The sequence below is a fragment of the Paroedura picta genome, chromosome 3 (genome assembly GCF_049243985.1).
Source record: "Paroedura picta isolate Pp20150507F chromosome 3, Ppicta_v3.0, whole genome shotgun sequence".
Lineage (NCBI taxonomy): Eukaryota > Metazoa > Chordata > Lepidosauria > Squamata > Gekkonidae > Paroedura > Paroedura picta.
In genome coordinates, this window is record NC_135371.1 from 36740369 (window position 1) to 36753774 (window position 13406).

The 13406-nt window shown below is 41.5% G+C and overlaps 1 protein-coding gene across 6 annotated transcripts in view; it reads right to left on the reverse strand.

Moving 5' to 3' along the window:
- The window catches only part of TMCC1 (transmembrane and coiled-coil domain family 1), a 165613-nt gene that overhangs the window by 7664 nt on the left and 144543 nt on the right, over positions 1-13406 (reverse strand). For 5 of the 6 annotated variants that reach the window (XM_077325315.1, XM_077325314.1, XM_077325316.1 and 2 more), the window contains 2 exons: positions 7690-8621; positions 1369-1504 (listed from right to left, as the gene is read on the reverse strand). In XM_077325315.1, the coding sequence (XP_077181430.1) occupies positions 1369-1504; positions 7690-8621 (1068 nt within the window). Of the gene's footprint in view, positions 1-1368; positions 1505-7689; positions 8622-9425; positions 9556-13406 lie in introns of those variants that run through there. The other variant, XM_077325319.1, reaches the window with a different exon arrangement.

Consider the following 13406-nt stretch of genomic DNA (forward strand, 5'->3'; position numbering starts at 1 on the left):
AGGATCTCTGTGCATTCGGAGGTTTTATTATTTGTTCCTTCTTTTTCAGCGTAACTGACTTTACTGACAGCACTTGAAGTGTTTAGTGTTTTTTCTCCCTATAGCTTTGTAAAATGTCTGCTCTCCTCCAGAAAGCAACTTGCAGGAGGGAGGAAAAGGGCTCAGTACCCCTCTCTGGCCTGCTGCTCCTTTGGCTGAAATCAAAATCTCCCTCTCTCTCACACCCTCTCCACATGGCACTGTTGTGTGGCAGACTTGCATTCTAGCACGCAGGGCTGCTGCCATCAGGTTTAGGTAGTTCCTCACAATATGTTTCCCAGTCTTGTGCCTCCTGCAGAGATCCCCCGGGCTTCAGTATGTGGATGAATGCACTACAAATAGACTTGCTGAACTGCAGCACGTGGTCCTAGTGTTTGCTCTGTGGCTGCAACTCTTTCAACCCAATTTCCCCAGACTTTTGGCTTCAAATACTTTACTTGCAGATCAAACCTTTCCACCAAATGCCTCCTTATTTGGGCAAGAATAACAGAATAGGTTGCTTCCTGAATGGGCAGAATAGATATATAAAGCCAGCTTGTTGTTTTTAGTTCAACATCTGTGTCGAATGCATTCAAACTGATGACAGGCGCATCCTGCTAACAGCTGACAAGGAACAATACTCTAAGAGGCTTTTGGCACAGCCTTTTAGCCCCCCAAACAGCTTCCCTGCATCTATGGAGAAAGGCTCCTGTTTGAACTATAGGCAGCAAAAGTCAGTCAAGCAGATTAATATAAACCAGGAAGAACAGATGTGTAAAAAACAAAAAGGCTAAAATAGCGTGGTCTAAGATGGTTTATTGTTACATGAAGGAGCCTGAAAGATCCATTGGCTTCTATGCTCTCTTCCCTCCTTGTCTGGCCATGGCTTGCTAATGAAACAATTCTGCTTTAATGCAAGCCAGAACATGCCATTGTATCAATACTGTAAACTAATATAGTTTGGTCTTTCCTTCTGACCAGGATTTCAGATAGCAGATTAAATCCAGATCTAAGAACGAGCCACAGATGTATGACAAATCATACTCTGCAGTAAAAGTGGAAGATTTAATTACTGAGGGGGAAGGAAGGGAGAGAGCATGTGAGCTTGAGGATCCCCAGGCTAATTTAATTAACAACAAACCCCGGCTTGTCATTAAGTCTGAATCATGTCAGTGGCTTGTTGCAGAGCATGGCTGACAGATTGTTTTGAACAATGGAGCTAGAAAGGAAGTTAGGGCGCAATGATCCAAGCTTGTTGATCGGGGAGATAAATGCACACAAATCCAACCATCCCTATAATATGAATGGGGTGTGAGTGTGTTGGAGGAGGGTCTTCTTCCTTTCACCCACCTGAATGTCTCTGGCTCGCTCGTAGGACTGATAAGCTATTTTTTCCTCCATGCTGGCCAATTCCTGCTTTAAATTGAGAATCTCATTCTGGTGGAGCTCAGTCAGGTCATTCAGCTGCTCTTCTAACCGCTCACATCTAGAACAGAGAAAAATTTGCACTTGCTTTAGGGAAAGCACTGACAACTCTATGAACCAGAGCTGACACAGCCCTATTCCGAGGGGATGACTGCAGAGGTTTAACCTGCTTTGAGACTAAGCACTTCAAGGACCCAAGATGCACAAACCCAGACCAGTTTGAAAACTCCAGTCAGTGTGCACCTTGTTTTCTTTCTTGCCTCTAGAGCAGGGGTAGTCAAACTGCGGCCCTCCAGATGTACATGGACTACAATTCCCATGAGACCCTGCCAGCGAATGGGTTGTAGTCCATGGACATCTGGAGGGCCGCAGTTTGACTAACCCTGCTCTAGAGAGTCCAAGGATGCTATCTGTAAGCCAGCCCCCCCCCCCCCCCCGCATTGTCAAGCTGCTGGCAAATCTCACAATGTTTCAAGTCTGCTTGCTATTGTTTAGCTAAAATAGGGAGGGGAACTGGGGCTAGATAAAGATGCAAAGGTTAAAGGTTTGGGGAGGGTAACATTTGAAATGAAATATCCCATTTCAAAAAAACCAAACAAACATCTTATTTCCATACCCAAAATTTGAAATTTTAGTGAGCACTGAAAAATACTCATATGAAATATTTTCTTAAATAAAATACTCTTAGAGCCGAGGTTTTACTCATTCAGAATATATAATATGAAGATATTTCCAGAGTCAATCTGCAGCATTAGATAATTGAATACCATTATATCCTGTATATATTACAGATATATACAGTGTTTTCAAAGAGGACAAGTTATAACTGTCTTCTGCTGGTTTAAATAATGCAAACATCAAATGAGATGTTTTAAAGATTACGTGTTCATAACTTACTTTTAACTGTGCTAATTAGAATATGTATATTTTGTACCCTTGAATTCATTTAACATTTGCATGTCAGAGACGGCCAGACATCTTTTTTCTTTGCTAAACCTAAAATCTGCTTAGAATTTTCTTTATTACATCAGACTAGTTAAGAGACAAGCAAGTTACAGAAGGAAAGGCAAAGGTTCCAGTCCTTTGTCCTCTTCTTTCCATTGCAACAAGCCAGGATAGTCAGGGACACAGAGAATAGGAAGAAGGTGGCTTAGGACCTAACACAACACAAAATCCATTAGAGTGCCTGAACCAGGAAGGGACCTTTTCTAGTAAATTGTGCCTCAGCCTTATACCTCCTCATTCTGTTTCCTCTCCAGAGATCAATAAGGAGGAAACTAGATCTGACCACTTGAAAGTGCTCATAATTCCTTCAAGTTTTGGTGTGCCCTTTTGCTTCCATCTCTATTCAGCTCCAGTTTGGGATGGAAAGATATTAAGAGGGACTGGTTGCAAATGTGAAGACAGGATTTCCTTGGCTGTTTTTTTATGGGGGGAGGGAGGGGAGGGCATGAGGATTGGATAACTCCATGCATCACCTTCAGTTTGCCAGGCAAATCTTATCATGGTAATGGTAATGACAGCATGGGAAAGCCTTCACTCAAGCTGCTGCTTCTGCTGCCAAGCAGAAGTTGCCAAGGATCAATTCAGGTCCTGATTACCAGCACACTGATGGAGTGTATATGCAGAGGATGTATTCAACCTGGAATTCCAGTGGTTTTGTTTACCTGTAAGTTTGGAGGTTGAAACTTATTTAATGAAGGTTTGGACCAGCAAAACTCAGCTGAGTTGCCACAGTTCACATGTGAGCACGGTGAAACATGGAATAAACATAACCACATCAGCTTGCACAACTATAATAATGTACATTAAGAGAAATCTTTCATTACCTCACCAGCTCTAACCTTCCTCTACCAAAGCTATTAACATTCTTAAGCTGTAATCAGATTCTGCAGTAGTCTCTGGAAGTTACAGCTGGCCACAACACAATAAACATAAGAACAGACTGCTGGATCAGACAGGTGGTCCGTTTAGTTCAGCATCCTGTTTAAGGCAGGCAAACTGGAAAATCAGCTGCCTTGAAGGGCCATACAAACAGTGCCTAGAAGCCAAGTCTCCCACTTCAATTATGCCTCTCCAAACTAGCATTCAGAGGTTTGTTACCTCTGTTGATGGAGGCTGCCACTAAACACTGGGCCACCAGTGTTTCAGAATGTATGTGGGCTTTCTGTAGCCTTCCAATTAAATATATAGTGCTTGTACTAAATCTCACACACATTTCCATCGTAGATTCCAGGTATAGCATAATTTCTACAGTCATCTAAGAAGAACTGTGACTACAGGAAGAGCCAGTGTGGTGTAATGGTTAAGAGCCGCAGCTTCTAATCTGATTCTTCACTCCTCCACATGCAGTCAGCTGGGTGACCTTGGGCGAGTCACAGTCCTGACAGAGCTGTTCTCACAGAGCAGTTCTGTTAGACTTCTCTCAGGTCCACCTACCTCACTGGGTGTTTGTTGTGGGGAGAGGAAGGGAAGGCAATCATAAGTTGCTTTTCAATTTGGATAGTGAAAAGCAGGGTATAAAAAACAACTCTTTTCTTCTAGTGTGGCATTTTTGGTGGATATTTTTCAGCTTTGGACAGCCTTTTACACAAAACATCACCAAAACCAAAGTGTTGTCACCACTTGCCATAAAAGGAGACTGGGGAGCCAGAGATCACTAGGGACTTGACATCTGCAAGTGAAATTCCAGATGGGAAAAGTTGGCAAGAAAGGGTGTATAAAAAAAACTCTTGCTTGTAGGATGAACACAAAGAAAAGCAAATAAAAGCAGTGAATTATTTCTAATGTACAGCAATTCTTTGCAAGCTGTTGCCTCCATCTAGCAGAAGGAATTATCTACCAACTCCAGCAATTTGGTTTCTGTTGCTCATACTGACAGATTACAAGTGCACATCTTTGAGCACATAAAGTGCTTTGAATTGGCACAAGCACCATCTCTGGATTTTACCTGGATTTTACTGTGCTCAAGCTCTGACTAACACACAACTCAACAGTGAAGCCTTTAACAATAGGATTTTGGGTTAGAAAGAAAAGTCTGTTTTGATAGGTAGTGATTAAACATTACAGGAAGGTTCAAGGAGATCTCTCTCCTTCTAACCAGGATTCTTCGTTAGGAACCTACAGAAAGTGACATTGGCCATGAGAAAATTAGCTATATGAACTCATGTTTCATTGTGTGCAAGGAAGGATTTTTTTTAATTGGGTCATGACCTGTAACAAGAGAGACTCAACAGGAACTCCCATAGCACAGAAAGTCCCTACTTACCAAATAAATATGTGCCACATTCTAAAAGCTGGTAAAAATCTTATTTTGTAGTTTGGTCTAGCTGACAAATCAGGGATTGCAGAAAGAACAGAGATCAAGATAGAGCTGAACTATCAGGGAGGAGGAGAGAGATGGGAGGAGCAGCTAATCAGTCTCCACTATGAGGCCACATCAACCATCCAATAGACAGCTCTCACAAAAGCCAAACTGCCTAACTACAGGCAGCTCTACAGTACAGCGAGTGACTTGCAGGAATCACGCTGTCCTCAAATAGTCTTAGGGAGGGGCAGAGGAACAGGAGAGAAGCAGCTCCAAAAACACCCAGTCCCAGTGAAAGCGAAAGCAGCTACAAGGCAAGGCCAGGGATGGATGGCAGAGGAACAAAGCAGGTGGCACACAAACAGAGAATGTCAAACAGAAACTAGGCAAAGGTCAAGAACTCTAGTTAAAGAAAAGGAAGTTCAGGAACAGAAAGCCAAAGCCTTAGAAACATGGTGGAACTTTATGGTGCAATCATATTTAGTTCCTTCTAACAACAGGTCAGTGGGAAAGTCTAGCAGACAGATTCCGGCGAGTAGCCATGGTCATATAAAGCAACATCACCTTTAAGACCAACAAAGTTTAATACTGGACAGGAGTTTTTGGGTGCATACAAACTTCTTTAGATACCTGAAGAGCACACATTGAACTCAAACTTAGTTCTAACAAGGACGGGCTCTACTGACAGCCTTCAGCAGATTGCCTCACGTTTTGATGGCACTGGTTCCTGCTCTTCAGAGGATTGGGAAATCTTAGTGGTTAATCTCAGAAATTTTAAAATGAGCTTTAGTCAACGTCACACAAATAACCAGGGATGTATCATACCACACACTTAAGTTGTTATATACTTCGGGTTTGTTTTTCTGGAGTGTTTCACCTATAAATGTGCCATAAAAGGAAGCTGCACTAAAGAAAACTGAGAACAGCATGAGTTGGTTTCCAATAAAGCATTAGCATTAACTTCTCCTTTCCATTAAGGAAACTAACAACCTACACTAGCCATTCACTCATCTGGCAATAGTTCAAATCCTCTGTTTTAATTAACGATACTTTCAGAAGACAAGTTTTGCTTATATACAAAAATGTTCTTCATTCAAGTGGCAAACTAACTCAGGAAAAGGCAGCTGGAAAAAAAGATCCACATTGTTCTTTGACAAGAAGTAGTATTTTCTACCATGTTCACTGGCAGCAAAGAGGCCCAGTAGCCTAGAGAAGATAAGACATCCAAGTCTTCCTTGCTACATAGTTCTATGTAGAGAAACCTAAAACTGAGTTTTCTAGCATTTATTTTCTCTTCTAAAAAAGACAAAAAATACAGTTGTTTTGTGAAGCAGCTTGACATCTAGCAGAATTCTCAGCATTTTTCCAAAATTATAGTTCTCAAGAGTTCTCTGAGATAAGGAGCTATGCTAGCTAAGTAACAGGTATCTCTGACAGTCAAATGAGATTCAAAACATAACCCCCCTCTCAGCTCCTGAGGGAAAACTGATAAAGTAGATGTGGTACAGCTCAGTGGAGGTGAACATACTTTGTAGGCGGGGAAGTCTAATGTTCAGACCACTGCATCGCCTGTTAAAAGTATCCCAGATGACAGGAAAAGAGCAGGAAAAAATCTCTGCCAGAACTGAAGAACAGATGCTGGAGGAAAAAATAGCACTAGACTAGACAAACCAAGGACCTGAAAACATAGGATTAGTCCAGATGCATCAATGATTTGTGTGAAAGATTCAGAAACCAAAAGGTAGCCACTTCCTGTGTGCCAAGAGGAAATTATCCATAATTTCTCACATTTGCTGTTCTCTTTGATTTTGGCCCTAGCTACTGGCAAAAGCACTCTCCCACCTGATTCTGAAGTTTTCATGTAGACAAAAGTGTGCCTATAAGACATATAAGTGCCAATTCAAACAAATATGACTGTCTACTGACAGTACAGAGTTATGTTTTCAAGTCGCACAATGATTGCAGCACATTTATACAACCTCTCACAAACTCTTATATATAATGGGTTCCAGCATAGTGTTAATGCAGAAAACCCAAGGACTGATTTATGGTAACCAATGGCTGATTGCCAATGAAGCTGGTTTTATGGAATTAAGGAGAAGGGAGCAATACATGACTCTTTGGCTAATGCTATGATAAATAACCAGGCTGAGAATTGCCAAGACTTTTCTAATCCTACACGTATTAATTCAAGGTTGCCTTTTCTACTCTAGCCTACTTTATAGCATCCCACTGTTCCTTAAGGACTATAGTGTTTTACATTCCTGGCTGAAGGATCACATGATATGACAGCCACAAAAGTTAAAGTCACAGACTGAAAATTTAAACATCCTTTGCTTTAACCATTCAGATCTGCAAATTACATAAAAGTAGCCAAATCTCATTAGTATTAGTTCAAAGGTTCTAACATCTACGCAAACAATATATCTGAATTCATTTTGAATTAAATGCTGTTCATTTATGCTTGACTTGGAGTAAAACTGAACAAATGCTATTGTCATACAGTTTGACGCCTTCTGCAGAACCGTTGTTGCTGATTTCAATGTCACTAGAACAATAGAGCTTTCCCATGAAATGACCCTTCCACATTCATCCATGAAGGCAACTGATAGGGTTCTGCTCAAAAATCTCTCCTCCATCCAGCACAAAATTAAGGGATTGGCTAGGAAATAATATGACAGTACTAATTGCCATTCTAAATTGGGATATGTACTCTGAAGGAGGCACTATGATAGGTATCAAACCGACAGAGGTGAAGGAGGACAGGAAAGGAAGGAACCTGAGTTAATAAAAAAAAGTGGGCATATATATGTCCTTTGAATTATCTGAAAGGATGCTGCTTAAGATACGCAAGTCTGGCAGCGTTTTGTGAATGTACGCAGATGGTTCACATTTGCCCTAACAGTAACTTGTGAAAGAGTACTTTGTTAAATGCTTACCTGTATCTCTCTTCCTGCAAAGACTGCATTATCAAGGAATAATCCCTCTGATAGAGAGCCTTGAGGTTCTCAAAGGATTCCTCCAGTCGTCCTTGATTCTCTCTAATCTCTTGAATCTCATGGAGTATTGCATCAAACCCTGAGCTCTGCATATCCAGAGTGTTTGTTTTGGAGCTTGGTGCTCCCATGGGGACCCCTGTGGTGCTATTGGCTCCCACAGAGCCAGATGTGGCACTGGAACAATCTTCCTCACTACCATATTTTGGGCTTGACTGAAAGTTATGAACACCTAAAGTCTTTCCCACAGTTCCATCTTCTTGACCTTCTTCCAAGGAGTCCTTCAGGTTAGCTATATTGTCTGCACTTCCAAACTTGTTCCTAATGAGCGAGGCGATCTCCCGAGGTTTGGAAACAACAGCACCTGCTGCTGAATGTGTTGCTTGGGAGAAACTAGAAAGTCCACCCTTAACACTGTCTACCACTCCTTCGCTGAAGCCAGTGACCTTTGCCCCCACATCCTTCAGCCCCTGGTGCATATCCCTCAGGACATCTTTTGGCTGTCGAGGGATGCCATTCTGTTCAATCTCTCGCAGCTTCCGATGGTAGTGCTCTAACTTCTTCTGCAGCTGGAGGATGGTCTGGGCTGACTTCTGGTTCTTCTTCTCAAACACCTGCTTGATACGAGCACTCTGCTGCTTGTCGGCATTATTGGCTAATTTCAGGTACTCTGCCACATTATCATCCCGAGCTGTTTGCTCTATTTTGATTTGCTCTGTCAGCTTCAGGATCTTCTGCTGCAGGTGGGTGATGGCCACTTTTGTGCGCTGAGGATCTGGTGTTCCATCCACAGAGTCTGCATTGATGCTGCAGTCTGTGCTTGAAGCCACTGCACTTGACGTTTGCGCTAGGCTGCTTACATCTAACCTTTCGATCTGGAGAAAGAAGGGGCAGGGGGAGAGAAATTAGAAAAAAAAAACTATCTTGATCATACAAAAAAGGAGCAAGCTTTCACTATCATTAAAGAACAAAAAGTTTCATTTGCTAGAAGTTTTACTCTTTAAGTTTCAGGTGAAATATTCCCACCCTTAAAAGTAAGTAAGAAGAATACCTCTGCTAATCTGAGCATTTTGAAGGATATAATGAAGGAACATCAACCAATTTACCTAAGCATCATGCAGAATTCATTAAAGCAACTGGCTTACACACAAGGAGTGCAGGCTGGAAAGGATAACAAGACTTTGGGAACTATTTTGAACACAACATCTAGCAAAATGTAAAATGAGCAGTTTATGTAAGGCCTCTCATATGGTATGAATACTCCCCACTTTGCACCAGCCCCACAGTCAGATCTTTATCCCTGAAATAGTAGTCTAGTAAAAGAGGTGGAGGAGATGGCGAGAAAAGGAATGAGCTTAATTTTAATTTAATAATGTGAGGTAAATAGGTCAAGACCAGATTTCCATCGGTCCAAAACTTATATCAATGGAAGTATACAAAATCTACTGCAACAAGTTATTGAAAAGACCTCAAAGCAGAATATACTTTGTATGCATGCCTTAAGCTCACGTATAGCAGTAATCATCAAGTGATAACCAAATTATTACTTCACCTTCAACATATGGGCTACTCTTTAACCAATACATTCAACAGTTAAAGTCTTAAAGTTTATTCTCCCTCCCGAGTCTTCCAAACTTTCCTTCTGTCATAAAGGAAACATTCTCCCTTCTGTCGCCTACCTTGGCTTTTCTGAGGCGTAAGAGCTGCTCCCAATGCATGTCTTAAACAAAAGCCACATGCCTACCATTGCTCTGCTGAAAGTTAATCCATACTCTCGCATAGACACTCCCGGAATGCCGTAAAACAAAGTTTCAAGGAAGGCAGCTGAAGACAGAAACCTATGAATCATTTAATTACTCAGCAGCTCCTCCCCAAACCAGGAGCACATTAGCCAGCCCTGAACACGTGTATGAAAAACAGCAACATGACATCATTAGAGGTACGGGTGGCATAACATCACAAGCTTTCCCTCTCTCTTTCTTGGGCAGCAGTCCAAAGAAAAACAAAGGAAACTGTGAAGACTTGTCAGAAGATGCAACACAAGCCTGCTCTACTCACTCGCAGGGGTGAGAACCAAACCTTTCTGAGCCAGAGAAGGCATTCGAGGGTAGGGCAGAGAGGGCAAGCACGCTTCTAAATTCCCCTCCCTTCTCTGTGAAGAGAACCAGTTTTTAAAGCAACAGTTAATTTAAAAAAAAAAAGTTACCAGAGAATGTTTCCGTTCCAATCTCACCCAATACTCAAATAAGCAGCTGTGCAGACCTACACAAATATTGTTTAGAAGCTCACGTCACAAAAGTGAGCTTCATTTTTGGGAGGTTCTGTGCAGGAAGGATGTTAGTAAACCCCCCTCCCCCACACACACACAAATTAAAACAGAAAGTGAACAAACATGTATGTCCATGTTCAATTTGAGGTTAAGCTCCAAGCAACAGTTCACCTTTAAGGATGCACGGATTTTTGTTGTTGTTGTTGGCCTCCTGCCCCACTAGAACTAACTTGCTGGGATTTAAAGTTAGATACTGTAAACCCTGGAAGGCTGCTTAATCATCATGACGTTTACGCACTGGGAACTTCACTGCCCCAGCTCCCATGCAGGAGCACAAATCGGGGGCGGATGAGGTGGACTGGGCCAAATATTCTCCTGTGTGGGTGCAGGAAGAGGTGGGGCAACCTGCCACGACTAAAACTCCAGCCTGCAGCCTGGCATGAAACCTCCAGTGTGTAAACAGTCCATCAGAGATAAAGCACAGACTGTTGTATCAAATGGTGCTTTGCAATCCATCCACCCCTATGTTCTTGCAGAAGAGAACTCTGGGACTTCTTTTCCACATTCTATTGCAGTGGTGAACATGGAACACACTCTGTGGTTATGCTGACCGTGTTTGTGGTAATAATGAGAAAAGGCAGATTAGGGTTAGGCAGATTGTAAGTGGGTGGGCAGAAGGGATTCTGTTGGTGCTTTTGGGGGGGACATCACCTGAACATGGAATTGGAGTCACTGTGGTGGGCAGGTACTTGTGAATTTCCTGCATTCTGCAGGAGGTTGGACTGGATGATCCTAGAGGTTCCCTTCCAAATCTATGATTCCAAAGGGGAATAGCTTTAGAAGCGTGATCAAATTTTTATGCTTCATCCTTCTCTTGGTCGGAAATGCCTAAAGTCAAATGGAAGATGATCCTGTTGACAGCTGTGATCTGTGGGAGACATTAACATATATGGTGTTTAAAAGCCAGCAGATTCTAGGAACCTCCGCTAGCCCATTAGCCAAGATAGTCAGCTACTGGGTAGAGCACGTTTTCTCAACCATGGTTTTGTGAAACCCTGGGGTTTCTTGATGGCTCTGGAAGGGTTTCCTGAATAGATGGGAATTAAGTATTTTTAAAATATATTTTGAACATTTGTTAAACATTTAACAGGTGATATGGCCATACATGGTCATGTTGACCTGCCCCCCCCCTTTCCCAAATGGCCAATGATGGGCCTGGAGGGGGTGCCCAGGGTGGGCATGTACACAACTATGCTTCACAACCATATTCTGCACAATTGCACCACTTCTGGGATTTCTCGAAGCTTGAACAATGTTTCAGAGGTTTCTCAATATTAAAAAAATTGAGAAAGGCTAGAGCAGAGACTGACTCTACTTCGCAGAATAAATAGCCTTACTTCCCCAAAGCATTGTTCTCTTTGAGCAAACAGTTATACTGCTGAGTCTAAGAATGAACTGATTCTTGGTCATTCTGAGTAACGTTCTAGGAAATGCTACTTATGGTTATATTAGAAATTGTGCAATATGGTTCCTCAAAGAGCATATACATGGCTATGTTTCCACTTGCCTTCAAGGTGAAGCCCATCCCCGGACTTTAAGCACAGCTTTATTTAACTGGATCAAGAAGGATGGGCTTTAAATATAAATAAATAAAATAAATAAATGTGTCATCCTGTTAATTCTCTCTCTTTCTCAGGAAATAAAGGCGCACACCACAAATGCCATGAGGATTATGAGGAAATCGCTTAAAAAAAAATCACTGAAATAATTTTGTATTCTAATTCAATCTGAAACCTTGACATTCTTAATCATGGTCCACGTGAAGAAAGCAACACTGTGCAAATGTGAGTATGCGCTCACAAGAACAGCAAGCGCTATCAGATGATGGCAAATTGGGCGTGGAGCAGCCTTGCCTTTAAGGATAGATGACCTATGATAATTTTATGATGTTTACAAGTTATATACTTAATTTGTACAGAACTAATTTGGCTCTTCAGGACAAGCTAGATGTAACAAAAGGGAATCCATATGCGCTTCTAAACCACCACCACCTTTTAAAAAGTACATGGACAAGAGGGACTAAACCTTATCCCATCTCTCCAGCCTTACCTCTCTGCAATCTGTCAGTTGTCAATTATTCTCCAATGAAATATACTAAAACAATACAAAGGGGGAGCAAGATTTGGGTCCCCCTTCCTCAAACATTTGTTTTTTTGTTTAGCAGAACAAATTATCCCCTGCTTTAAATAGGTTTCCCCTTCCCTCAACCAAGTTCTTTCCAGTTTCGTCCTGCATCCTGGGTACTACTCTTTATGCTGTAGTTGTACTTTTGGTTCCCTTAAGTTTGGAAATTTATATATCTTTTTCTTTTTGTATTATTTCACAACAATTTTGCAATACACTAGCCATATCATCTGAACCAGAACCTTACAAATTTTCCTTGGCTCTAACAGCCACCCCAAAATTTAGGAGTCACTTCAAGGCTTTGCATTTTAACAACCACCTAATCCTAAATGCTTCAGTTTCTTGCGATTTTATTAAAGTTATGCCAAAAAAGCCAACCTCTAACCCCAACCTAACTTCCTCTCAAGTTCTTGTAGTTCCATTATTGCTTTTAAAAGCTTCATGTAATGAAATATTTGAGCCAGCATAAAAAGAAGCTGGTTAAGAAATGAATTAATCTACTACCACTAAATGGTGGATAGTTAACATAAACAATTACCATAAACAATTACCAAGAACGTTATGCACATGCAGTTTTATGTCATACAGCAAAATGAGTAAGAATTGTATTTTTGAGGAACATCAAGAGTCAGAACAACAAAATTAGGTACAAGTTCAGGCAAATACCCTATACCAGCCCTAAAACACACCATTTATGAAGGCCAGCAGGAGAGTTGGGGCAATCACATATTTGGCAGGGAGTGCCACATGTATGACTGGCTGCCCACTGGATAGAAGTTGTGGGTTGTGGCTCAATGCATACTGCTCCTGGCTTTCAGGGGACAGATTTATTTTATTATTTATTTATTTATCAAACTTTCCCTTAGGCTCACGGTGGTTTACAAGATAAAAATTGCAATAAAGCCCATAATTAAAACCATTAAAACCAATCCACACTATCAACATTATCAACGTTAGGCAACAGGTGAGCATTAACTAACCCCACTAACCCCCCCACGTTAGCCGAGGGACATCAGGTTGCTAATACTATAGTACTGTAATATGGGAGTGAGGCAATCAGATAATTCAGATGAACCCAGGGAGCCCAGATCTAATGTCTAATTTATTCCCTTGAGGTTAGGGGCTACAGAACAGAAGAAGCTGAAGGACAGAGAAAGGTATCTGGACAAGACCTTCAATGAGCTACTAGACCAGTCCTGTTTCTCTG